This window comes from Ambystoma mexicanum, chromosome 11 (genome assembly GCF_040938575.1).
Source record: "Ambystoma mexicanum isolate Mex_15411 chromosome 11, UKY_AmexF1_1, whole genome shotgun sequence".
Classification (NCBI taxonomy): Eukaryota; Metazoa; Chordata; class Amphibia; order Caudata; family Ambystomatidae; genus Ambystoma; species Ambystoma mexicanum.
In genome coordinates, this window is record NC_090934.1 from 851,070,535 (window position 1) to 851,097,526 (window position 26,992).

The 26,992-nt window shown below is 48.7% G+C and overlaps 1 protein-coding gene across 9 annotated transcripts in view; it reads left to right on the forward strand.

The window, feature by feature from the left end:
* TKFC (triokinase and FMN cyclase) overlaps nucleotides 1–26,992 on the forward strand; it is a 1,395,923-nt gene that overhangs the window by 321,722 nt on the left and 1,047,209 nt on the right. For all 9 annotated transcript variants that reach the window (XM_069623835.1, XM_069623836.1, XM_069623839.1 and 6 more), the window contains one exon: nucleotides 3,485–3,595. In XM_069623835.1, the coding sequence (XP_069479936.1) occupies nucleotides 3,485–3,595 (111 nt within the window). The remainder of the gene's footprint in view (nucleotides 1–3,484; nucleotides 3,596–26,992) is intronic.

Consider the following 26,992-nt stretch of genomic DNA (forward strand, 5'->3'; position numbering starts at 1 on the left):
CAGGAAGTGTGGGCTTTTCACATGTCAGAGGTAGAGGATGGCCAGGATATCTGCAGGAAGAAAGAGGGAGCAGCGGCTTGTGGAGGAGATTCTTGGAAAAGGTGAGGCATTAGCTTCAGAGTGATCGTGGTTCAGCAGTGTGAGCAGTTGTGAGTCATTGAGTAGACAGGTTAGTGTAAGGAGTGAATCTGAAGTGAATAGGACAGAGTGAAACAGTGATTGGGAGTAGTGGGTGGGAGGAGGACCGTAGTAGTGGGAGGAGGAGTGGAATAGTGGGAGGAGGAGAGGAATAGTGGGAGTGTCGAAGAGGGGCATATTAGTGAGAAGGAGGGGTAGCTTAGAGGAGGTGGACTGAAGAGGAACAGCAGGAGAAGTAACATCAAAGGGTGGAGGCAAGAACTAGGAGGAGTGAAATAGAGGGACAGAAGATTGGTGTGAGGACTCGGAAGGCATCATGAAGTAGACACATGCACAAAAGTATAGGTTTGTCTATAACATTTTATTATAGGAAGAAAAGGGTAGGAAAATGGCCTAACTTGGCCTATTCTAGGTGGAGTTTCCCTACCCAACAGAAAACTAATGAAAGTCTGCGCCAGGATGTCCAAATCAAACCTTCTGTCTGTGCCTGAACCTATCCTTGCCCTCACCTAATATCTGGATTAAAATGTGCACAGGTTTGAGTCGCCAAATGATAAGTGTTCAATAAGGGTTCATAGTCTCTCACAGCACTTATCTTGCAAAGGGGATCCCTTCACCAAGCTTTAAGGCACTTCAAAATGACATTAGGGGGTGCGTCCCAGCCCCTCTTGTCTAGCAATACATTTCTCAAAAGATGTCCAAAACAAATAGTTCTTTAACACAACAAACTGTCTCTTTGATTCAATATGAACCTTGTATCTTTTCCTGCCAGGTTTCCATGAGGATTCACACATCCGATAAGATTCCCAGTACACTCTCCTGCTAGGAACTTTTTCAATGTTTCTCATTCTTCTTCTTCCTAGTCAGATTGCCATCATTCTTCATAGGTTTATATATCACACTTTCGTCTAGCCTTCACTTGGCTTCAGGTCATGCTTGTTCACATATCGCACTTTCTTCTAGCCTTCACTTGGCCTCAGGTAATGATTGTTTCGATTCCTATTCTAAGGTTCTTTCCTTGGTCCACTTTCCTGCCAGGATGAATCTCCTAACTCTATTGTCAGTAGTTTGCATCGATTCTCCTCTGCTTGGCATGCCACTGTATTTCTTGCACAAACATACAGTTCTTTGGGTTTAGCTCTGTTTGCCACCACTCAGTGCCTTTCACATTGGGCTTTCTCTTACCTTCACAAGTTTGCCACTGATACGCCCCGGCGTCCCTTTCCCTACTTTTGGGACTCACCACTTTCTCCAGGCGTTGATGGCGTTCTCGCCACTCTTCTCCTGCAGCGTGAAACGGATAGGAACATTCGCTGCTCTCCGTGGCTCTGTATGGGCTGCACAGCTGTGGCGGCTCTTTCACGCTTCCTCTCAACCTCTGGTAAACCTGCTGTGCCTTACGATCACCTGCCCACACTGTAGAGACTTTTTCATTGCTCGCAGCGTGTCACTTATCCAGCACGTTTCTGTTGGCTTCACTCGGGAGCTGCTTGCCTTGCTGCACCTGCTTCTGTTCACTGGCTTCTCTGCTCCTTCCTAGAGGCCCACCTTTCGCTTGCCACCAGCCTCTCGATGTGCATTGTGAGGAGACTCCCATAGTCACAGCTGAACAGTTTTTAAAGTTCCCTGCTCGGGACCTTCGTTCCAAACACTAGACCGCTCACATCTGTTGTGTGAGTCTTTCTTTGTTGTCCATTTAATCTTCCTCGTCTCAGTACTTAAATGGGGTATCTCAGACTGAGAGTTAAGGGAATTGCATGAAGAGGATTTACAATATCCCATAAAGGATTGGGAATTAGAAAGCACATCAGAAAAGGGAAACGGGATATCATGTCTCATCTGGGTTTACCTCACCCTCTACCCCGAGTTCACCTCGCCCCAGCCAGTCAGTCTTCCCTCGTATATCCAACCCCATGGTCAGGATCCAGTAGCGATGGCCTTTCCCTGGCTACCTCGGTAAACGAAGTGAGGACGCCCTTAGATTCCTCACAGGACTAAGGCAGAGGGGCGCGGTAATGTGGGTAGAAAAGAAGAGCTAATCATGGGCTTAATAGAGCCAGGATGAATCCAACAGCGAAAGTTTAAGGCATTATCCCTATTCCCCATTATAACACTAAGCTTTGATTATAGTAGGTAAAATCCCTGAGGGAGTTTAGATGGCCTGCACTTGGGGAACCATCATTAATAGAAGACAGACTTTAGACAATGGGGGTCAACATTTGGTAGCACTGAGCGGGGGATTAAAGGCGCCTGCTTACAGAGGAGGGTCGCTGTAAAACCAGAGAGGAGGAGAGACACATAACTACAAAAAATAAATAAAAACAGTTGAACTATCTCAAAGACTCTGTGATTCTGGTGTCATCTGTGACATATAGCAACTGTAGGGTTCTACTGGGAGGTAGCCTGTGCTGCTGCAGTTTTACAGCAATTGTGGGGGGACTGCTGAAAATAAGCTTGCACTGACTACAGGAAGAACACTCTGTTACTGTTGAATAGAGATTTTGGGGGCCCTTGATGGAGGAAACTCATACTGTTTAGAATACATAGCACTGGATGGTATTGCCTTGAGGCCAAGATTATTAATCCTATGCTTTGCAGATCTTCCTAATACTTAGTCCTAGCAAGGTCTGACCAGTCAGGTTTTGCAACTATAGCAGATCCACATTTGGGACCTACTATGGGTGTCATAATTCCTTAGCAGGCCTAAATAGCACACCCAGATGTAGGCATACAATGAAATCCTATCCCAGTAAAAGTCACGTCATATTTGGCTCTAGACATGAGATTTATGAAGGGGAGTTGAGTAATTTAAGATTGGCCATGTTTACCATTGTAAGCATTTTGGGGCAGCTTTTTTGCCAAATTCTGGCTTGGAATTATGTGCACGCTATTCAAATCATGCGCCTGGGCATTACTGTTTAGTGGTAATGTGTACATTATTTTGATTCCAACATGCAAATCACATATTACAAGTTTTGTTTTATAGTGCACTCTAACTGGGGATTTTGCTATGAGACATGCCAGTAGTTTAGAAGAATATTTGAAGGTGGTCCTTGAGTTTTTCCAATGGTACCCAGGTAGAGGATGCCAGTCTTGGATTGGGACTGAGGGATAGTGCTATAGATGGAAAAGCAAAAGTTCCTCTTCTGTTATGGAAAAAAATGTCCAAGTTAGAACACCTACTGTTACATTAAGGTGGGGTGCTGCTGGTAAGAAGTGCATAATGTCAAAGGTGCAGTTTGCTATAACAGGAGTAAAGTAGATGACATTCATGTGAAATGTTGCAACTGTTCCTTCTCCCAACTGCCTCCCTTTATTTCACTTTCTTTCATGCTATTCTTTGAAGGCTACGTTGGCAGAGGAATGCTTACGGGGGCTATTGCAGGGGCAGTCTTCACCTCGCCTCCAGTGGGAAGCATCTTGGCAGCAATCCAGGCAGTGGCCAGAGCTGGCGCAGGTATGTCCAGCACAAATAAGAAATATATCCTTAATCTTTATCCATTGTTTAGGACACGTGTACATAGATTCTTTTTTCTTGTGTGTCTAGACCCTGCAGGCGTTTAAAAAGACATGGCATTTCTAGGTTAGAGAAGGTCTCCACTTCATGAAAACGGCTACTCTGAATGTCTGCCTTTTGAGAATCATATTATGTTGTGAGGCTCATCTAATGAACTGATTCCTCTACAGCCAAAGATGTCATAGGACAGCACTGAGGTAATGTGAGTGATGAGCAAAGAGAAATCAATTTATTACATTGAAACAAATCATGGGGTGACAATGAATGGGAACAGACGTGCAGCTATAAAAGGCAAAGCAGAAGATGGCAATGAAGTAGAGAACAAAGAGGTGACGGTGAGAGAGAAGTCAACATACTTTGTTTGCAGAATTGACATACCCAAACTCTGGTGTATCCCAATGATAGCAGGTACAAAAAGAGGCACAGGTGATGTCCTCCTTGTGACAGCCAAAAGGGCATCAATTATCAAGGATATCTATGGGTGTGGGGGGCGTGGCTAGAAGGTCATGTGAGCAGACGTGCTCTTGGAGGAGCTCCTGTTGATCCTGAATTCATCCGGAGAAAAGGTGCAGTTGCACTAGCCTTTTGAAGATGGAAACTTAGGCGTCAGTTTATGAACACATACAGCGCAGTTGCTGACAATCTGGAGCCCACACAACCAAAGGAACACCAGTTAAGGGCGAGTGAAGTTCCCGGGGACGCAGATCCGAAGATACAAAATGGCAGTCGCTCAGGACAAAGAAGAAGAAACATGCAGACCTGCGGCGGCACCCCTTGTGTGAACGGCCGTGGGGCTGGCCGAGTGAGGCGAACATACACGTTTTGGCGTGTCACTGATTCGCACATTTGCTCTGGTTTGCCCCAATTGCGGTGGAACAGGAGGACGTGTTAGGCAGAAACCTGTGCAGTTCCCTTAGGGACCACTGCAAAAGATTTAAGACTACAGGTGTTTGGCAGTAAACTCACTTGGTAGCAGTCTGTACCACACAGATTCACTTGGTAGCTGTGGCTGAGCAGTCAGACTTCCCTCAAGAAGAGTTAGGCAGTATATAGAGTATACACAATAGGTACAGAGATACAGTAGCACAAGCAAACACTGACCAGAGCTTTGGTGTAAAAGTATATAATTATTTATTTAAAGACACACTTGTAAATTACACTACCACACAAGAGGTAAGTAAATTCAACACACAGTCACTATTATATATATACAACCCTAATTGCTTATTAGACAAGTCTTAATGAGAAACACCACTTATTTTTAGACAAAGGTGAGCGCTTAGCATAAGATGGCACTCTAATAAGTTATTAAAAAGGGAGGGGAAAAGGCAGAGTTATGAAGCACACAAATTTCAATACTTTTCAAAGAACCACAGGGAAGCAGCTTAGGCAAAGTCTACTGGAGAGCAAGGAAGTTCAAATGCCAGGCCCACTCTTAGAGAGAGCAAGCGAAATGTGTCCAGGATCACACAGTGGGGTTATGCCCAAAGAGTCTTGTAGATAGTTTGCACACAAAGAATGAAATTAAAGTCAGGAAAAGTTAGCTAGGTTGTCCCAGGCCATCCCAGGTTAGAAATTTGAGGCTTTACTGTCACCCCAAATGATCTGGGAAGCCAGGTGGGACACAGTACCTTAAGTGGGAAGGATGCTCCAGCGGGGGCAGTTGTTCCTCGCAGCGGGTGCAAGTCGGTGTTTCGTCCAGAGGAAGAGGAGGTCTCGACGTGGAGAAAAGATGAAGGTCGTTGCACTGCCAGGGAAGAAACCAGCCGCGGAGTTCTCCGGTTAAAAGGTACGACCCTTCTATTCGCGGTAGTGGTAAACTGTGGTATTCCGGTTGCCGGGGTGCTTGGCACGGGCAAGACGGCCACGAGATGCTCTAGGAAGGCGAAAAGAAGGCAAAAATGGTTATCCCCACCAGTCAAAGGAAGAAGACTCTCCGGACTGGAGATCTCCTCTGTCGTCGGGAAAAGTGGTGAGACGGTTCAGCAGGGCTCCACCAGTGGTGTCGTCGTTGCAGGTCGGCTCAGCTTCTCCCTCCTCGGATTCTTAGGTCCTCTGGCGACTTCTGAAGTTCCAGTCCCCAAAGCCCTGCTTTTATGCAGCAAACCCCCATTCATTCAGCCTAGCTGTCAATCAGACATGCTAAGTTGTGAGCCGGCCGGCTCACCACTTGGGCCAATCGCACAAGAGTGCGACTTGAGTTGCCAAGGCAAGTCAGTCCAGGGTGCCTAAACCCCCTCCCACATCCCCTGTGGTACCCAGACAGAGTGGCACCACTTTTGGAGGCTTCTGTGGAGAAGCCCACCAAAAAGTGTAACAAAGCGCTCGACTTGGGTTGGAGTCACAGAAGAGAACACAAATGCGGTTTTAGAATCGAGTTCTGGCTAAAAATACCAACCAGTGAATTAATATTTAATAAATAAACCGGCGGTATGTTTGAGGCTATAGGAATTAAATAATTAAAGTGGGTAGCCTCGAACAATGGGAAAATCCCATAGAGATATATTCGCGGTCGAATATAAAAAGTAGTATCCACTGCCACCAGCCAAAACTCGATCAGGGGGGACGGAGACGTGCCCCCTCGAACAACAGACCCCGGGGCAATCGAATTGCCCCGACCAGTACGTCCACAATAGGATGGTTTGTACTGGTTCTGTTCACAATTTGAGACTAGTAAAGCCAATGGTGACTTTACATGCCCTGGGAGACAGTAGTCAGTCCCAGGGTATGGAGTCTATGTTTGGGGGTCGCTACGACACCCCTGGGTTATGGCACGGAGGGTGCTGTGTAACCCATATACCAAAAACACATGAAGCTCTATGGGGTAAAGGACCCCATAGCCCATAAAACACATACAAAGTCAAAGGAACACCTCACATCATGTATAAGAGTAGGAGGAAAAGAGTCTCACTCTTAGCAGGAGAAAAAAAATAAACCCCAAAAAATCCAGCAAAGCTCTGGGGGACTCACTAGGTTTGGGAAATTGGCCTTTACAAAGAATTCTCCCTAACAGGACGGAGACCACGCGAGGCGGAGGGGCGGCCGGCGCTAGAACCGTGCCTGAGCTGTGGCAGGTGAAGCGGGACCTCGCGGCCCGAACAGAGAAGCGCCCTATACCTCCTGGGGCTGGTGGGAGCGAGCGGCAGACTCCGGTCCTACGCGGATCACCGGGAGCCGGGGACTGCAGCGCCGGCATCGTAGCGCCCACCCACAAGCTTTCCGGCCCCGTAGACGTGGGTGTTCGGTGGAGGCCCGGAGGCTGCATGAGAAGCGCCCGGGTTGCGCCGTATGTTGTAGCGGACATCAGATCGGATGATCGGTGCTGGGCCCGCATGCAGGGCAGGGATTGAGCAGCCGTGCCCCGCGGCCCGAACAGGGGGGTGGCCCTGGCACCCCACAGTGTGAGAAGCCAGGCGGAGTGACCCGACCTTATGGTTGTGGGCGCGGGGCTCCGGAGGCGAAAGTCAGCTGGGGAGCGCTGAAAAAAGGCAAAAGCAAGCCGGCATGTGATTATGCAGTGGAAAGAGGAAAGGAGTGGACCGGCAAGCTTTTGAAGACAAACTCTAGTGGGTCAGTGAGGTGGCCTGATAAATCTGTGAACTGCTAGCGTTCCCTCACTTAAGCTAGTCTGGCGGCGCCACAATAAAGTACACACTCCCCCACTCCATGGTTGAGGTGAGAGTACAAAGGCCAGCTGATGAGCCCCAAAAGGCGGTAGGCCCAGAGGGATGAAGGATGCTACGGGGCCATAGGCATTGATTGTTTCTCGAAGTCAAGTACCTTAAACAGCAGCAGACACCCAGCGTGCATGAATCGGGGGAGTGTGTATAATGAGAGGGACACATGAGAGACACATGTGATGAGCTGGTGGACCTGCTTGAGCCTACAGCCAGTGTGACACACGGAGCCTAGTTCGGCTGGCCCACAGTACGAGTGCATGCTAGCAGGATCGGAGTGAAGCTACATTGTTACGTGGGAGGGCACAATCCACTCCGGTAGCTAATAATTGGCTCCCAGACACCCCTTGCGCGGCCCGCCCGGGCCCAGGCTCCAACAGCAGTTTCGTCCCGCTAGGGCTGGTGAGAGGGGAGGCTTGCCCACAATTCTTTGGCGCGAGGCCATGTCCAGCAAACCACTAAGAACGAAGAGCAAGCAGCCCACGCTGGAAGAGTACGCCAGAACACCGCCGGGCCCGGAAGGAGCCAGGGGCAAAGATAAAACCCCTGCTGGGAGCGCAGTCACCATGGGCACCAACCAGGAGGTCCTTGCGGCGAACGCTGATCTGAAAGTAGCCTGGGAGACCAAACTGGGTCTGTGTCACGACCCTCAGCACAGATCCCCACTGGCAAGCCCATTGGCCAGGTGGAATCAGGGCTTAGATCACTAATAAGGCCTGGCATCCACTTCTCAGGCCCTCTTGGGGCCAGTCCTGGCCCATTTGGCGCCAGGCTCATAAGTAAGGACAGACATCTGCTTGAGGAACTACTTTGTTTAGGCTTTCAGCCAACATGGAGGCATCCACATAGCTTGATTCCTAGAACCAAGCTATGCGGTCTAGAGTTTTGGGTGTGGTGACCTAGGGACTACTTTACCTAGACTACTTTACAGTGGCTATTTAAACCACACCTGAACAAGACAACACGCTTCGCGTTACTTTGCTTCTAGCAACGTGACGCTCACTGTGTCCAGCTTTCTCACGAGCCTGGTGAATTCCAGACCTGCAGAAAAACCAAGAATATCGTTAGCAGCAGAATCTTACCTGCATTCATCATCCTTTACTGCTCGCAGCTCCTGGGCAGCTCTGTTGGTGGAGTTCACCGCCCGGATCGAAGGACCTGAGAAAAGGAGAAAGACATCATTAAAGGAGGTAGTGGAGACACTACAACCACAAAGCGCTTAAAGACTTACCTGGTTGGTTGCTTTTCGGCCGGCATAGCTCCGGAACTCCATCTGTGCTGGGAATTCACCGCGACCTACGAAAAGAGAAAAGCACAGGTCAGTGAGGACAAGACATCGCTGCGCTACGCAAAGCGCCTCCTTAATGCATCACAGCGCTATAGCGCGCCATCATCTCCTGGTGAGAACCAGCATAACCAGTTCTCCAAGCGGACACTCCGCGCTCCTAGGGAGATAAAAAAAAGAGACATTTAGAACAGAGAAAAGGCATGCAAGAATTACGATGCCATCACTGGCAATAAGACCTACTTTAAAGACACTACAAGGGCAGCAGTCAGTGAAGTAACTGGACCGCCCGCGCCCACAAAAGACAACGCGCCCCTGCCCAGAGAACAGGACGGAGAGCCCACCGATTCCGACAACCAGGTGAGAAGAGAACCTGGAGGGGCTGGAAACACAAGGGAGGTGGGGGAAAACTTACCTTGGTCGCCCAGCCCTGATATAGTCTTCATTTCCAGGCGGAATCCCATCGACACCGAGACCACACCAGGGAATCATCGGGAAGGGCACCAACGACCAACTGGCTGGGTGGCGTCCCCGTGGAGACTAGGTGAGCGTAACAGTCTGGCTATAACTGAATTGAAAGCAGCACTGGAGCTGAAAGTCGGGGCAGTGCAGGAGGAAGTGTACCTTCTCCGACAAGATGTCAGGTCGCTGGCAGAACGCACAGAGAATCTGGAAAAAGAGGTGGGCCCGAACACAGCAGACTGTGCAACACATAAAGCAGACCTTCACGCCCTAGTGTAACGCATGGGTAACCTAAAATGCAGGGCGGAGGAGGCGGAGGGACGTGCCCGAAGGAATAACATCCGTATTGTCAGCTTGCCGGAGGGGGCCGAGGGACCCAACCCTAAAGAGTTCATTGAATCTATGCTGCTGCAGGAGATAACCGGAGGAGTTTTGTCCCAGGGGTTCGCGGTGGAAAGGGCGCACAGGGCTCTAATGAGGAGGCCGCTGCCAGGCACCCCCCTAGGCTGGTGATCGCCAAGATTCTGAACTATCGAGACCGAGAAGGAATCCTTGAACACTTCCGTAAGGGCCGAACAAAACAAAGAGGGACAGCAAATATAACCGCATACCCGGATTATACCCTGTTGGTACAACGTAGCCGCATGAACTTTGGGACTGTGAAAAGAAGATTGCCAGAAGCAGGCCACAAGTATATGCTGCTCTACCCGGTGAAGCTGAAGGTGTTCCATAAAAATAGAACCTTGTTTTTCGAAACCCCGGAAGAAGCTATGGGGTGGCTCGACACGCAGAGCTGCCCCCAGGAGTAGGTCATCCAGATGGGAGAAGGAGAAGGAAGAGATAAGTAACCTATGGAGGGGTGTTAGGGAGAATTCTCTGTTCCTAACCTAGTGAGTCCCCCAGCAGCTTTGCTGGATTTCTTGGGTTTTTTTTTTCTCCTGCCAAGAGTGAGACTCTTTTACCCTCACTCTTGGACATGATTTGAGTGTGTTTGTTTGGATCTAGATGTGTTTAATGGGCTATGGGGTCTTTTACTCCACAGGGCTTCATGTGATTTTGTGATGTGTTACACAGCACCCTCAGTGCAGTGCCACAGGGGTGTCATAGTGACCCCCCAGTATAGACCCCATACCCTGGGACCGACTACTGTCTCCCAGGGCATGTAAAGTCACCATTGACTTTACTAGTCTTAAATTTGAACAGAACCAGTACAAACCATCATATTGTGGATGTACTGGCTGGGGCAATTCGATTGCCCCAGGGTCTGTTAGTCGAGGGGGCACGTCTCCGTCCCCCCTGATCGAGTTTTGGCTGGTAGCAGTGGATACTACTTTTTATATTCAACCGCGAATATTTTCCTATGGGATTTCCAATTGTTTTAGGCGACTATCTTTATTTAATTATTTATGGTAGCCTCGAACATACCGCCGGTTTATTTAATTAATATTAATTCTCCGGTTGGTATTTTTTGCCAAAACTTGATTGTAAAATGGCGTTTGTGTTCTCTTCTGTGACTCCAACCCAAGTCGAGCCCTTTGTTCCACTTTTTGGCGGGCTTCTCCACAGAAGCCCTCCAAAGTGGTGCCACTCTGTCTGGGGTACTTAGGAGGGGTGGAGGGGGATTTAGGCACCCTGGACTGAGTTGCCTAGGCAACTCAAGTGGCACACCGCCCTGATTGGCCCAAGTGGTGAGCCGGCCGGCTCACCACTTAGCATGTTTGAGTGACAGCTAGGCTGAGTGAATGGGGGTTTTCTGCATAAAAGCAGGGCTTTGGGGACTGGAACTTCAGAAGTCGCCACAGGACCTAAGAATCCGATGAGGGAGAAACTGAGCCGACCTGCCACGACACTACCACCGGTGGAGCCCTGCTGGACTGCCTTACCACTTTTCCCAACGACAGAGGAGATCTCCCGCCGGAGAGTCTTCTTCCTTTGACTGGTGGGGATAACCAGTTTCACAGTCTTTTCACTTTCCCGACGTACCTCGTGGCCGCCTTGCCCGTGCCAAGCACCCCGGCAACCGGGATACCACGTTTTACCACGACCGCGAAACAAAGGTACCACCTTTAACCGGAAAACTCTGCGGCTGGTTTCTTCCCTGGTAGTGCAACGACCTTCATCTTTCCTCCAAGTCGAGATCTTCTCTTCCCCTGGACGACGACGCAACTTGCACCCACTACCAGGAACAACTGCCACCGCTGGAGGATCCTTCCCACTTAAGGTACCGTGTCCCGCCTGGCTTCCCTTGCTACCGACTGTACGGGGTAGATTTAGCCCCCGGCTTTAGAACCTTGGTTAGTCTGGGACACCCTGGCTAAACTTTCCTAAAGCCTCTCTAAACTCTTTTTGAACCCTCTGCAAGACTTTCTAAGCCTAGTGTAACTGTGTGATCTTGGGCGCATTTGTGCTCTGCTCTGTCTAAGAGTTGGCCCAGCCTTTGGACTTTGGCTCACCAGTGACTTTTGCTCTTCTGCCTTGCTAACAGTGTTCCTGAATCTTAGAGTGGTGTACCTTTCCATATTCTGTCTTTTTCCCTCCCTTTCTCACAAACTTATTGTAGTGCAATCTAGTTAAGCGCTCACCTCTGTATGAAAATAAGTGGTGTTTTACTGTGACTTATCTGATAAGGAAAAAGGGGTGTATATATTACAATAGTAACTGTGTTTAGAATATTTTACAATAAGAGTGCTGGAGTGTTTCAACTGTGTGTTTTTAAATAAATAATTATATACTTTGATACCAAAGCTCTGGTCAGTGTTTGCTTGTATTATTGTATCTGAGTGCCTATTGAGTATACTTTGCATACTGCCTAACTCTTCTTGAGGGAAGTCTGACTGTTCAGCCACAGCTACCGGGTAAATCTGGGTGGTGCAGACTGCTACCAAGTGGGTTTACTGTCAACACCTGTAGTCTTAAATCTTTTGCAGTGGTCCCTAAGGGAACTGCACAGGTTTCTGCCTAACAAGGGGGCACCAGAGGGTGTCGCAGCCTAAGACTATGGGACTTGATTATTGCAATAGATGTAGCTTATGGGCTGGCACGATCGGGTTGAAATGATCCGTGAGCACTGAGACTTTTTACCCAGCTAGGGAGCCTCGCAGAGCTAGTCCTCATACCCCCATTTAGAGTAGTTTAGTTAGGTTACCGGTAGTCCGGTGACACCCTGCGGGCTTCTGCCCTCAGCACACTGAAGCGGATCCAGAAGCGGGGTCGCATGAGATCCAGGGATGGAGCTAGGCATTTGTTGGGGCTGGGGGTATGTGGGGGGAGGGGAAGGGCAGTGTGTGGGGGTTTGTTGTTGTGAAAAGGGGGAGGGGGAGTTTGTTGAGGGTGGGTGGGTAATGAGCCAATATGGGAATCTTATCAGGCGGGAGGAAGGGCGGAGAGGGAGGGCAGGATATCATATCTATGGTGTCGGGGTGCCTTAGAGTGGTTACCTGGAATGTTAGGGGCCTCAATAGTTACTAGAAGCGCAATAAAGTTATGATGTACCTGAAAAGGATGAGGGTTGACATAGCATTATTGCAGGAGACCCACCTCACCAGGAAGAAACTGGAGGCGGTGCATTGCGGGTGCCACATACTCGGCCTACGCAAGAGGAGTTATCACTTGGGTAGCACCTAACGTACCATTCCAATTGCTCCAGTCCACGGGGGACCCAGAGGGCAGACTGATTGTTGTGAGGGGGATGCTGGAAAACTGGGAAGTGAGTATTATAAACTTATATGCCCCCAACCAGGATAAAGTGGCCTACTTTCGGACCCTGTATGGTTGGATTATCCCCCTACTGGGTGGCGGGATCCTATGGGGAGGAGACTTTAATTGTGTACTGAATCCTAAGGTGGACAGATCAGACAATAAGCTAGACAAGCCCACCCCGGCTGCAAAGGTGCTAAAGGCCTTCCTGAAAAACTTCAATTTAGTAGATGTCTGGAGGCAGTTGCACCCAGCAGATAGGCAATACTCACACTATGTGGTGCCACATGATCTGCACACAAGACTGGACTACGTGTTCGTTGCTGCCGATCTGGTAAGTGGGATGAGAGGCGCGGAATATAAGGCCAGGGTGCTCTCAGACCACTCCCGTCTGGTCCTGAAGTGGCAACACCAACCCCTTAAAGCGCGATTCCGACGTGGAAGCTCAGAGCCGGGGCTCTGCAGGATTCGGGATTCCGGGAGGATTTAAGGGAGGAGATCACAGAGTATTTTGAGATTAATACTGGCAGTGTTCGATCTATGGGAACTGTGTGGGAGGCGTTTAAAGTGGTAGTGCGGGGGGTGGCTATGTCAAAATCCAAAGGGCTCCAGGGGGGCATAGAACGAGAGCTGCGGGGAATGGAGGAAGAGTTGGAAAACATTATGTGTAGGGGAGGCTTCTCTAGGGAGGACGGGGTCAGGATGAGACAGCTTCAACAAGCTAGTTGTGAACATTGGGACAGGTTATGTAAATTAAGCTATAAGAAATATGTGGAGAGGCAGCATGCGGGGGGAGACAAACCTGGAGGGTTACTTGCCTGGCTATATAAGAGTGGGGCACCGAGGCCAGCGATCAGGGAAATTAGAGGGGAGGGAGGTTGGATCCTGGACACCCAGGAGGGAGTGAATGACAACTTCCTCGGATACTACAAATGGCTCTATGAGGACCCAGAAATCCGGGACACGCTAGAAGACATAGGCCTGCCTACCTTAGACAACCTAGAACGGCAGACCTGGATGCCCCAATCACAATAGAATAGCTGGAATTAGTGATTCGACACCTGCTCACTTGTAAGGCTCCGGGGTCAGACGGGCTCCCGAGCGAATTCTACAAAACCTACAAACAGGAGCTGCTACCCCCGTTGCTGGCTATGTTTAATGAGGCGTATGAGCAAGGCAGGTTGCCAGAGTCCTTACGAGAGGCGGTGATCATTCTGCTTTTAAAGCCGAGTAAGCCGAGCACAGACTGTGGGTCATACAGACCCCTATCAATGCTCAATCAAGACAGCAAAATCCTTACGGCAGTGCTGGCAAACAGGCTTGAGCGTGTCATTGGCAAACTGATACACCCTGACCAAATAGGCTACGTCCCTGGTAGGAATATAACTGATAACCATAGGAGACTGCATCACATTATCGACCAGACAGAGGAGGACCCAGGTGAGCTGGCGATCGTGGGGAAGGAATTGTCCCTTATGAGACGGCTCTGGGAGGAAGAGGTGGGAGAGCCTATGTCGGATGGGTTATGGGATAGAGCCCAGAGATATCATAAGAAAGTGTCCCGAAACGCGAGGCTCCAACAGATCCAATTATTCGTCACACATGGGGTATAGCTGACCGCCAGTAAGATTGCTAGGTATGGGGGCTAGACTATTCAGAGATGCCCCAGGTGCGGGGAGGAGGAAGCCGTGATGTTACACATGTTCTGGGCTTGTCCGGAGGTGGGTAGATTTTGGTCTGAACTGAAGATACGCCTGGCAGAAAAAGGCATTATGCTGGAGGTGGAGTCGGCCTGGGCATGCATGCTAGGAGGTTTCCCTAGGCCACGTCATCTGAGGCACATTAGCAAGATGAAGGACCTGGCATACATCCTGGCCAAAAGGAGGATTGCAATGTGCTGGAAGGCAGCTCACAGGCCCAGGATGGAGTTGTGGTGGACTGACCTCTTGAAATGGGCTGAGGCTGTTTGGTTCGAAGCGGTCAACAGGGGAGGGGAGGTGAGGAGGAGGTAGGACCCCTAATCAAATGGAGGCAATTTGTGGTCACCATGGTGGCCCCCCCCAGCCTGATCACAGTGATGATGATAAGGATGAGATGAGGACAATAGACCCGCCTGAGAACGCACAGGCTGATGATACGGACATTATGGCTCAAGTTAGGGGGCGGGAGGAGGCGGGACTGAAGAACATAGTTTGTAATTTTACCTCGTTAGACTTGAACATGGAAGTCCTAACCATTGTAAAGTTTGGTGTGTTGTTATAAAATAAAAAAAAATGTTAAAAAAAAAAATCTATGGGTGTGGATGGGCTTGACAGAGGACTGTGGGCCTAATCACAAGTTGGGCGGTATCACAGGGGTAAATCTGCCAGGATACCACCCAACACAAATAGCGTTACTGCAACACGGTCCAGTGCTATTAGCTTGGATCCCGATTTGTGGTAAGGCTGTAAATCCCCATTTTATTACGAGTCCATAGGACTCTATGAGGCATGTTGGACGATATTACCCCCAGCGCTAATAGCGCTGCGGTAATAGCACCGCACGTTTGTGGAAAGTGGCAAGATTTACCTCAAGCTCCAAGCTGGAGATAATTCTGCAACTTTCCGCCCAAACTCGGGATTGGACGGAGCGGTAATGCAGCGGTTACGCTATTACTGCCACATTTTTACTGCTCTGCCCAACCAGCGATGAGGCCCAGTGTGTGGTAACCAAGGGCTTGTACATTTTTTCATGAGGATAGAGATGATTGTTTCTGCCATGATAGGTTCTCAGCGAGAATAAATCATCTCTTTTTCTCCAGGAAGTTATCTTCCCAGGATTCATACATATGAATAATTCCCTGTCATCCGGTCAGACTTAAAACTGTTTTATTTATTTAGGAGGAGCTAGAAGAGGAGCCCATGTATTAAACAACAATCCTTCTCCTATTTAGTGTATGCTTGCCCTGATCTTTCCTTTTTTTGATGCTACGTTAAATTTTTCTACAAGTTTGTGATTCTTTTCGGCAAAGTAATCCTTCAGGAAATTGTGGTTCCTCATTAAGGTTTTATGTCCATTATGCGCTCCTTCAAACCCTGCCCATGGTTTTGAGCGAAGATATCCAGTCAATATGAGCAATCTAGGTAACTGTATCTGAAATTGACATTTAGCATTGCAGAAGCATAAAGCCCAGGACTCTCATAGAAAGTCAGCTCAAAATTCTTGCTAGAATCCATGAGGCACACAGGTTTAACACCCCTAATGCGTCTACGTTTTATAGATCAGATTTACTCTTGTACCCTCCCTTTCTATGAGGGGCTTTCACCTCATTTAAATGTGCATGGGGAGCTGTCTTCTGATCCTCAGTTCTTCCTGTGTGATTAACAGACCTCTAGATCATGCCTCTAATGACCTATACACTCTCTTCACCATGTGTCATGCCTCGAGCCAGCTGAACTATTGGCACCAACTGTCATGGCACTAATAAACCCAGCTTTGATAATTGTGTCCCCGTCTTTGTATGGTGTGCCATCAGACTCTGTGAGTAAGTGTTCAAATCACAGGAGGTTCACAGGAGAACCTGCCATACTCTGTAAAAGGACAACTTTACTGTATCTGATGTAAGAGACGGGGAGGGGATGGACATCAGGGCTGATAACTACAGTAAACATCCTCACCTCATTGTCGCCACGGATGATCATTATTTGCTGGATGATGATGATGATGAATGGTCATGGTTTGACGGGATTCATTTGAAGGTAGAATTTTCTTAAAGAGCTTCTCTACTGGATGACATTTTACAATTTTGTGAACCTAGCAAAAGCAGCCTCTTTTACATCTTTATATCCCGCTTTGTGCTTCTCCAAACAATATGTGTTTTTTTTCTTGGCCGTGCTGGATGATCACAATCCTCCAAAGGGATTGTGTGCCCAATGTTTCCGGTGCCTTTGACCATGGCATGGACTTAATTTGAACTCTTGCATCAGAAAATGCTTGCAATGCCAGCCAGGAGAGACGGTATACAGCACTTTGTCTCTGGCCCTTTTTGCTTTGCCCAAAAGCAAATTCTGTAATTGTTGATGCATGTTTTAAGCATGTTTTAAGCAATGACATTTGGTCTAATACACCACTTCTACCCCATTTACAGGGAAGGGTTTGGGAGCAGCACTGCCAGAGCTGTAGATTCAATATCCAACCAATGCAGAATGGCTAGTTCAAGTTGGGCCACTGTGAGAAAGCTTACAGCTGCTATGCAGATTCTTTTAGAGGAATGTCATCAATGACAATAAAGGTATACTTCATGTGCTTGTGAGGACATGATCCTTCTTGCTCAGGCAATAGTGTTGTCCCTTAAGTTGTAGGTAGAGATGAATAAATGTATGCAAGGGTACTGTGGCGGGTCAGAAGAAGGACAAAAACTCTGGTCTTCCATTTTTAAGTATTCTTTAAGTATTCTTTATTAAAAAAGTGAAAGGAGAGAGCACCAGGAGGCGCAGGAGGAATGGACGCCTAATCTACCATCTCCCTCGTCCCCTGGCAAGCAACCAAGGAGTTAAACCAAACCAAAGGAGCAATTTTGACAGAATTCTACAAGATCGGAGGTAGCCACGAGACCTCAGGCCAAGTTTGATAGAAATCGCCTAGAGGGATCTGGAGTAACGAGCCGTGGTGCAGGGTGGCCTGTATTGGCGCAGGAAAAGCCCGGACAGCACCTGACAGTGAACGCTGAAGCCGACGCGGTGCACCGGTCAACAGCCACGGAGGAGCAGGAGAGGCTCCAGTGAAGGGACTCAGCCACCAGAGATACAGCCAATGCTGCACGGCCCGCAGGGGGGGCATAAGACTGGCCAAATCCTCCCTGCAACTCACAGCGGCACCCTCCAGCCCATCAGGAGAGGGAGGCTGAGGCCCCCCGCAACCACTCACTGTACCCTGACACGGCCAGAAAACTACAGGGATTCAGAAGAAACAGCACTGAAACAATGGCACAAACTGTAGAAATCAAGCCCCTGCTGGGAGACGACAAGGAGTGCTCCACGAAGGCAGACCTGTGCATGTTACTAGAAGAAATCAGGTTGATCAAAACAGAACTAACAGGGGTGATAGCAGACTTGCAGGGGAGAGTCGACAAGGTGGAGGAAAAACTCAATGCAATGGAAAATAACCAGATCTCAGTAGACCTGATCGAAATGAGGGCAGAAGGTCGGATGCAGGAGTGGGAACAGAAGGAGAGGGACCTGGCCCTGAAAATAGATGACCTTGAGCACAGGTCCAACCTCAGAATAATGGGTCTCAAGGAGCCACAGGCCGAACCCGTAGCAGTCCAGGAACAACGGCCTTAATCAACAGCCTTTTTTGACGAGTACCCCGCCACAGAAAATACTTCTGACAGAATCTGCAGGGGATGTTTGAGGGGGCCTCCCAATGGCCCCAGGTCGGTCCTGGCAAAATGCCATTACTTCCAGCAGAAAGTGGATATACTCCAGAGGGCTAGGGCGAAAGGGGACAGAAGCATCAGAAGAAGTAAAGGACACAGGAAAGGAGAAGGGGGCACATGATACTCGCCCCAAAAGAGGACGGTCGGCTGGCTCGAGAAAGTACTGCAGATTTAACACTCCATGAGGGCGCATTTTCGTAACTGCCCATTCCGGCAGGATATTGCCACACAGACTGCCGCCACTGTAGCCGGGCCACGGCCGTCCAACGGCCCTAGTAATGTTTGCTCTGTAGCAGGTTGGGTCACCCCAGGTTGTCTCTTAATTTTGTTTTTGGGCGTCTCCGACCAGAGGGGATTCACTCTACCGCTCGTCTACTTGACGGGGCGCGATGAGGATGGGGGAAAGTTGGGGAATGGCTGGAACTAGGGGGCAGCACTTGTATGTGAGGGTATTTGCGACGGGGTAGGGTAATGGGAGTGGGGCTGGGTTAGATACTGGCATGGGTGTCTTAAACCAAAGATCTGGTGTGAGAAGCCACAGATGAAGCGCGACACAAGTGAATATGCCTAACAGTAATATCAGGGTGGAACCGCTGAGCCGCTGAACGTGAAAGGGCTGAATTCGCCTCAGAAGCGCTCTATGGTGTTGCAGGAATTTAAAACCTTGGGGCTAGACTTACTATTCGTACAGGAAACCAAATTAAAAGCGGGTGAGGAATACACACTGCAGGGGCAGGACCACGCTGGGGATCGCGCTGTGGGCTTATGGGCCCAGCGAAAAAAGCGGGGGTGGGAATGCTGATCGAGTGCTTGGGTTTTGAAATATCGCAGATCAAAAGTGGCCTGGAGGGGAGACTGCTGGTTGTCATTGGGAATATAGGCCACACTTCTGTCACACTGTGCTCAATATATGCCCCCAATCAAAGACAGGTCCAGTTCTGTGCTTTCGCCCTGGAACTACTTAGCTCATGGAGAACAGGCTGTCTTATCTGTGGGGGTGACCTCAACCAAATAATAGATCCCTCAAGGGACTGGTCCTCCCTGAGACCCGGTGCACTTCCCCCATCAGCCCAAGATGGCAACGCATTGCAATCTCTTCTGATTAATCACTTCCTGATTGACACATGGAGAGCAGTCCGACCCACAGCGCAGGCGCACACATTCTTCTCCACACTGCATGCCACATTCACTAGAATGAATTGCATATTGTTGGACGCTTCACAAGAACACGCAATAGTAAGCACAGTCATACAGGTGGTTAGACCATGACAGGTGCGGGCTGTCCCTGGAGATCAGGCCCTGAGCTCCCATTGACACGCACTGGGTAATTGTAATTGGTTATTTATAACATGCTTAATAGCCAGAGGTTTCTAAGCGCAGACCCGGGAATCGAACCTGTGTTGCTTTGCGTCATCGTGCTTCCAAGGCAAGCACGGTGCCCCTGAGCTATTCTCACGAGATGCACATAGTGACACACTATATAGGGACATGGCTTTCAAGGAAACCCTCCGAAAAGGGATCACAGTCTTTTTCCAGTTCAATATCATGGAAGACACATCCCTCCACACAATCTGGGAGGCAGCCAAGGCCACCTTCCGCGACCTCCTGATCTCGGAGGGCGCGGCAAAGAAAAGGGAAAGAACCCTGCTCGAACATAGACCAAAAAGGGAGATCACGGAAAAGGAGAGGGTGCTGCGGGACCAGAACGGGGGAGGCGAGGAAATCGGAGATCTGAGAAGAGAATTGGGGGATATCTGGAAGGGGGGGGCAATCGCACAATTACGCTTTGTAAAACAAAAATACTATGAAAAGGGGGACAAAGCGCACACACTGTTGTCAGCCCAATTGATGGGGTCACGGAGGCAACAAGGATCCCAACCTGCTGTCAATCGACGCAGAGAAGGCCTTTGACCGGGTCTAATGACGATACATGGAACAAGTATTAAGGAAGGCATGTCTGGGCCAAAGGTGGCTCACAGGGGCGTTGGCACTGTACAAAAACACAAGGGCCAAAGTGGTGGTAAATGGTGTGGCCTTTCTGAAGTGCCACCTTATCCATGGAACCCGCCAAGGATGTCTATTGTCCCCATTGATATGTTCGCCCTGACGCTGGAGCCACTGGCTGCGGCTGTGCTGGCGAACGAGCAAATACGTGGAATACAAATAGGGATAGCTGAGTACAACCTAGCCCTCTATGCAGATGATGTCCTAGCGTACGTCTCGCACACTGATTTCTCTGTCCCCACCTTCCTGGGGACACTGATGGACTATGGGAGGTGGTCCGGGTTCAAAATCAACATCACAAAAACTCTGGTGCTACCGCTGAAGCCACTTTCCTCTAGCGCAGTTGACACCCTCGCGAATCGTGGCATACAATCCCACAACCCCAGCATAAAATACCTCTGGGTATGCATCACCCCAAACCAAGCAGACCTGTTTGAATCCAACTACACCGCTCTGTGGGACAAAATCAAGTAGGACCTGCATAAGTGGTCGAAACAGATGTTGTCATGGGCGTCTCACCACACAACAATCAAGATGAATGTCCTTCCGAGGCTATTGTTCTTATTCCTGGTGCTACCATTGATACTGCCACGCCTCTTCCACAAGGAATTAAAAAGGTCGTCCCTGTCCTTCCTGTGCACAGGAAAGAGACCCAGAATAGCCTATAGCACCTTGGTCCTACCTAAAGGGGAGGGCGGGATAGACTGCTATGAGTATTACTGCGGTGCCCAGTGTTAGGCAGAATCCTGTGCAGTGCCCTTAGGGACCACTACACACAATTAAGAACACAGGTGGCAATACAAGTTTTACCTTTGGTACACGCCTGTACTACTATGTTAAAGTGGTAGCAGTAGCGGAGCAGCCAGGCTTATCTCAAGAGTATATGAGCAGTAGCAGAGATTACACAAAGCGACCACAATGATTGTGACTCGAGCAAACACTGACTCAAGGTTTCAGGTAAAAAATATAAGCACATTTATTTTTAAACCATTTGTTATAAACACAAAACTTCTATTAATTCAAAACCACATGTAAAATATACTACAACTAACCAATTCACTTTGTACGGTATAACTTCAAGGTAAGTAACCTGTGTTTGAGTGGGACGGTGTTGTGAGACAAAAGGAATACCGGGAATACACTTGCAATCACTTTTTGACAGTAATGACAGTTCGGTCTTACTAAAGAAACACGTATCCGCGGCAAGAATTGTTACCGGGGCAAAAACACACTTAGCACCTGAGATACCCAGAGAGAGTTGGAGGCAAAAATCATAGGCAATACTTTTGTCAAGGCAGACAGAACCAGAGAACACTCTTAGACAGAAATTCAAGAGTCAATAGGCCGGAGCCAGTCTCAAGTGGAACCGGGTTCCTGTTGTCGAGGATCAAACAGTCGGATAGTTCATGATTCAATGTAGCCAGGAGTAATTAGATATTGTCAACAGAGGAAGCAAAAGTTATAAGAAGGAGGGAAGACAACGGCAAGCCTTGAAGGCGAAGAAAAGGGATTCAACCTAATTCCTCCAGCAGCACACAGTACCTTATTCAATGAAAAAGCTGGTGCCACGGCAGTTGTTCCTGGTAGTTTCCTGCAGACCCACGGTTCCTGGAGCTTCGATATGAAGGAGGACATCTGGAGGGGTCTGCAACACACAGGGCTGAAGCCGGCAGCATCGACGGTTAATAAAAGGTGCGCACCTTAAAAACAGGAGAGGCTCTTAAAATGGCTATTCGGACCACTACAGCAGTGTGCAGCGATTTCGACCACGAAGAGGATCCTCTGGCTGTAGAAGATTAGCTGGTTATCCCCACCAGGCTCAAGGGTAGAAAACTCTGGACTGGATCTTCTCTGGTCGTCGAAGGGTAGATAGCTTAGGACTGCAGCAGGGCTTCACCGGGACAGGATAGTTGCAGCAGTCGACTTCTTCTCCGCTTCTCTTCGGTTCCTTGTAGTTCCAGTGGCGACTCTGACTTCTAGCCCAAGAGACCTGCCTTTTATGCGAAAAATCCCCTATTCACACAGCCTGGCTGTCAATCACTCAGCAGGGGGGTTGTCCGGCTCGGACAACCACCTCAGCCAATCATGGCAAAGCGCCACTTGGGTTTCCTAGGATACCCTGTGCAGGTGGTGACTACACCCCTCCCTCACATTCAGCCCACCTAGACACCCAGGCGCCTAGAGGAGGGCTTCTTGGCAGAAGCCCCCCTAAAGACAGTAAAAAAAGAAGGCAAACCTGGTTTGCCGGGCAAAGTAAAACACAAGAAGAACTTTAACAAAAACAAATGGCGAATAAACCCGACCGGAACCAAAAGAAAAAGTATTTAGTCAAGCGGGTTTAAGTTCGAGGCTAATATAATAGCCTAAAACAATACCACGTTTATATAGTATAATCGTGGTAGAAATGTTAAGGTAGATACCACTGCCACCAGCCAAGTCTAAATGTTAAAAGCGCGAAACAATGCTAAGGATTAACCCTTTCCAGTACTCCATGTAAGATGGGGTGTACTGGATCTGTGGTTAAATGACTAAGTAAATTAATGGCAACTTTACCCTTTTCTGGGGGACAGTAGTCAGCCCCAGAAATGTAGTCGGTGGGAAGTCTAAAAGTCAACCCTGTGTCACTTCACTGAAGGTGCTGTGAAACACACAAAAGAAGGGGGCTACTGAAGTGGTGTACTTCAGAGTCCACAATCACAAAAACAGATGAAATGCACATTGCAAAACACAGGTAAGAGTGGGAAAAAGAGGTACACTCTTACCAAGTGGAAAAATAAACTCCAGAAATCCAGCAAAGCTTCTGGGGGACTCACTAGGTGAGGAAAATTAGCCATATCATGAGAATTCTCCCTAACACTCGCCCCCCCCAGACTAAGGGACAGGAGGATTTCATCTACTCCTGGATGGTTCTCATACCTCTAGTCGGTTATAAACATTTTAGAGAGACCATCTGAGTAACTTTGAGTTTTCCCCTTTCATTTGCATCAGCCATCTCAAGGGTTGGTGGTCAGTCTGAATGATGAAGGTAGATCCATACAAGTATGGTCTAAACCTCTTCAGTGACCACACAATATCAAAACATTCACGTTCTATTGTTGCCCACCTTGTCTCAGGATCCTTTAACTTTGTGCTGATGAAACAAATGGGGTGTTCCCTAACTTTCTCATCCAGTTGACTAAGGACTGCACCTATACCTACATTAGAAGCATCAGTTTGTACAATGAAGGGTTGGTGATAGTCAGGAGCGCTTAGGACTGGAGCTTGACAAAGGGCTTCCTTCAGACGTTCAAAGGCTTGATTGCACTCCTCATGCCACCTGACCTTTTTAGGGAATTTGGGGGAGGAGATGACATTCAAGGGAGAAGCTATGGTCCCATAGTTCTCTATGAAGTTCCTGTAATACCCAGTGAGACCTAAGAAGGCTCTTACTTGGGTTTGAGTAGTAGGGGTGGCCCAGTTTTGTACAGCTTGTACTTTGCTAGGCAATGGCCTTATTTCACCTCCTCCTACCTCATGTCCAAGGTAGACCACTGTACTCTGACCAATTTGACATTTGCTTGCCTTTATGGTCAGATGGGCCTGTTCCAGATCCTGCAATACATAGCCTAGGTGTTCAATATGTTCTTTCCATGTAGGGCTGAACACTGCAATGTCATCCAAGTATGTCATGCAGAAGTCCTCCATCCCATTCAGAACTTGATTGACCATCCTCTGAAATGTAGCAGGTGCATTCTTTAGTCCAAAAGGCAGTACCTTGAATTGGTAGAGACCAGCTGGGGTGGAGAATGCAGTTTTCTCCTTGGCATTGTCTGTCAGGGCTATTTGCCAATAGCCTGACGTTAGGTCAAATATGCTGAGGTACTTGGCTGCACAAGTTTGTCCACCAGCTCATCTGTCCTAGGTAAAGGATGGGCATCAGTCTTTGTGACTGCATTTAGAGCTCTATAGTCCACGCAGAATCTCAACTCTTTGGATCCTGCTTTTGGTACAAGCAAAACTGGGCTAGACCATGGGCTAGTAGAGGGCTCTATAACCCAGAGATCAAGCATCTTGTTGACCTCATTCCTTATCTGGGTTCTGATATTGTCTGACATTCTTTACCCCCTGCTTTTGACAGGCAAACAGTCACCAGTGAGTATATCATGTTGGCCCCAAGGGGTCAAGCCTGGATAAAGTGAGAACAGGGAGGCAAAGTGATTTAACAGTAATTTGCACTCATCCTGCTGGTCAGATGTGAGACTGGACGAAACATTAACTCCTTCCACTTGCTCATCTAAAGGTAAGCCTCTGAAGAGGTCAGGCAGAGGTTCACTCTCCTCCTCCCCTTGAGCTGAAGCTAGAAACAAAGCTCCTATGTCAGGTCTCGAGACATAAGCCTTCAAACGGTTGGTGTGAAAGACTCTGGGAGCCTCCTTAGGATTGCCTAAATCCACCAGATAGTGCACCTCTCCAAGTTTACCCACAACTTTGAAAGGTCCTATCCATTTGTCCTGCAAGGCCCTCTGCCTTGTGGGGACCATAACAAGAACAAGCTGGTCTTGAGTAAACTCAACCATGTTAGCCTTCTGGTCATGCCAATGTTTGACCAGAGCTTGACCAGCCTTCAAGTTATCACTTGCCTCTGCCATCATATGTGGCATTCTCCCCCGGAGACCTATCACATAGTCAGTCACTCTGACTGGCTTGGGGGAAGGAGCACTCTCCAAACCCTCCTTAATCAGGGCCAATGGACCTCTGACTGGATGGCCATAAAGAAGTTCGAAGGGACTGAATCCTACTCCCTCCTGAGGGACATCTCTATATGCAAAGAGAAGGCATGGTAGTAGAAGGTCCCACTTTCTCTTAAGGGGTTCTTCTAAAGCCCCTGTCATGCTCTTCATAGTTCTGTTAAACCTCTCCACCAACCCATTGGTTTGGGGATGGTAGGCAGTTGAGAACTTGTAGGTGACTCCACATGTTTTCCACATGGCTTGCATGTAGTGGGACATAAAATGTGATCCCCTGTCAGATATCACCTCCTTAGGAAAACCTACTTTGGTAAAAATACCAAGTAGGGCCTTAGCCACAGCCAGAGCCGTAAAAGTCCTCATAGGTATGGCTTCAGGAAATCTAGTGTCATGATCCACTACAACCAGGATAAACCTGTTGCCTGAAGATGTGGGAGGGTCAAGAGGACCAACAATGTCAATCCCAACCCTCTCAAAAGGAACTCCCACCACTGGGAGAGGATGCCACATTCTTGGCTCCACTCTTGCCAGAGGTTTGGCAAGTGTGGCAGCTCCTGCAGAATTTGTCTATTTCTGAGCCCATCTTAGGCCAGTAGAAGTAGAGAGAGAGCCTTTCCTTGGTCTTCTTAAAACTTAAGTGACCAGCCAAAGGTATCTCGTGGGCTAACTGCAGAAACTGGAGTTGGTTCACTAGATGTACTACAAGTTTTTTGCAGTCTCCAGGGGTTGACTTAGTCGGTTCACTGTAGAAGAGGCCATCTTCCCAGTGCAACTTATACTTCGCAGGCTCAGTCCCATTGAGCTGAGAAGCTGCCTGTAGGCGAAGACCTTCCAAGGTAGGACACTCTCTTTGTCCCTTGCTGAAATCTACCCTGTTGGGCCCACTTTCTGCCAGTAAAGACTACAACTCAGAATGGTCAACAGGGTCAGGATCTCCTACCAGAGTAAGATCGTCTTGTAGATCTGATTCCTCAGTATCTAGCTGAACCATACAGGGTTGAACCTCCCATTCAGCCTCAGCTGGTGGAGGGCTCACAGATGTGACCTTGGACAGCCTTGGAGATGTCCTTCTGGGCACAGGAGTGCTTGCTGGTTTCTTGCTGGCAGACTTGGGTTTCCCCTTTGTCTCTTTCTGACCTGCAATAGCAGTAAGTAAGTCCTGTGGACTTGGGGTGATAGTTTCCTCTATCATGTCCCCATGAGAGCCTCTCAAAGTTCTCTCCCTTGCAGACCTTGTGAGCTCCTGCTTCCTTCTGCTGGGGGGCCTGGGGGTACTGGACACAACTCCAAGAGTTTTAAGGTCATTACCCAGCAGGACCCTCCCAGGTACGTTATTCTGCACACTTACAGTTATTCTGACAGTCATGTCATTACACTGGATGAGAGCTGGTAACTGGGGAACCATTTGCACAGGGCCTCCAGCTAACTTGTTTAGGTGTTTGGGTGCGTTAGCAACATCCTCCACCATGAAAAAACACTCATCAACCACATTTATGCTGGCTCCAGTGTATCTGATGGCAGGGGTTTCCTGACCATTCACAAGAACACTATCTTTGTAATACCCTTTAGTATTATCTGGGAGTCAGTTATAGACATCTAAATTCTGTTGTTCCCAAAGACCCAAGGACACTAAAGAAACACTAGCTGAGACTCTCATGGGCTCATCAGCCAGTAACTGAAAGTTTCCACTTGCCATAGGTACTTCATCCACCTGGGAGAAGGCTAAGGAGGCAGTGTGGACCCCTGAAGGTTTACCCTTACATCTGGGATCCCCTTTCACATGGTCAGGCAAACCATAAACAAAGCATTTTTCCAAATGCTCTCTGGAATGGGGGTTTGTTCTGACCTCCATCTGGTTTGGGACCAGATGGTACACTAGCCTGATTCGTTTTCCCTTGTGGCTTACCCTGGTTATGTTTGGGGCCCTCTTTTGGATTGGAATGATTGGAATTCTCTTTGTTGTCTTTCTTTGGCTGCTTTCCCTCATCCTTTTTCTGAGTTACCGCAGAATCCTTGTGAGTAGCCCTGTTGGCAACCCACAAGTCAGCAACCTTAGCTAGCTTCTTAGGA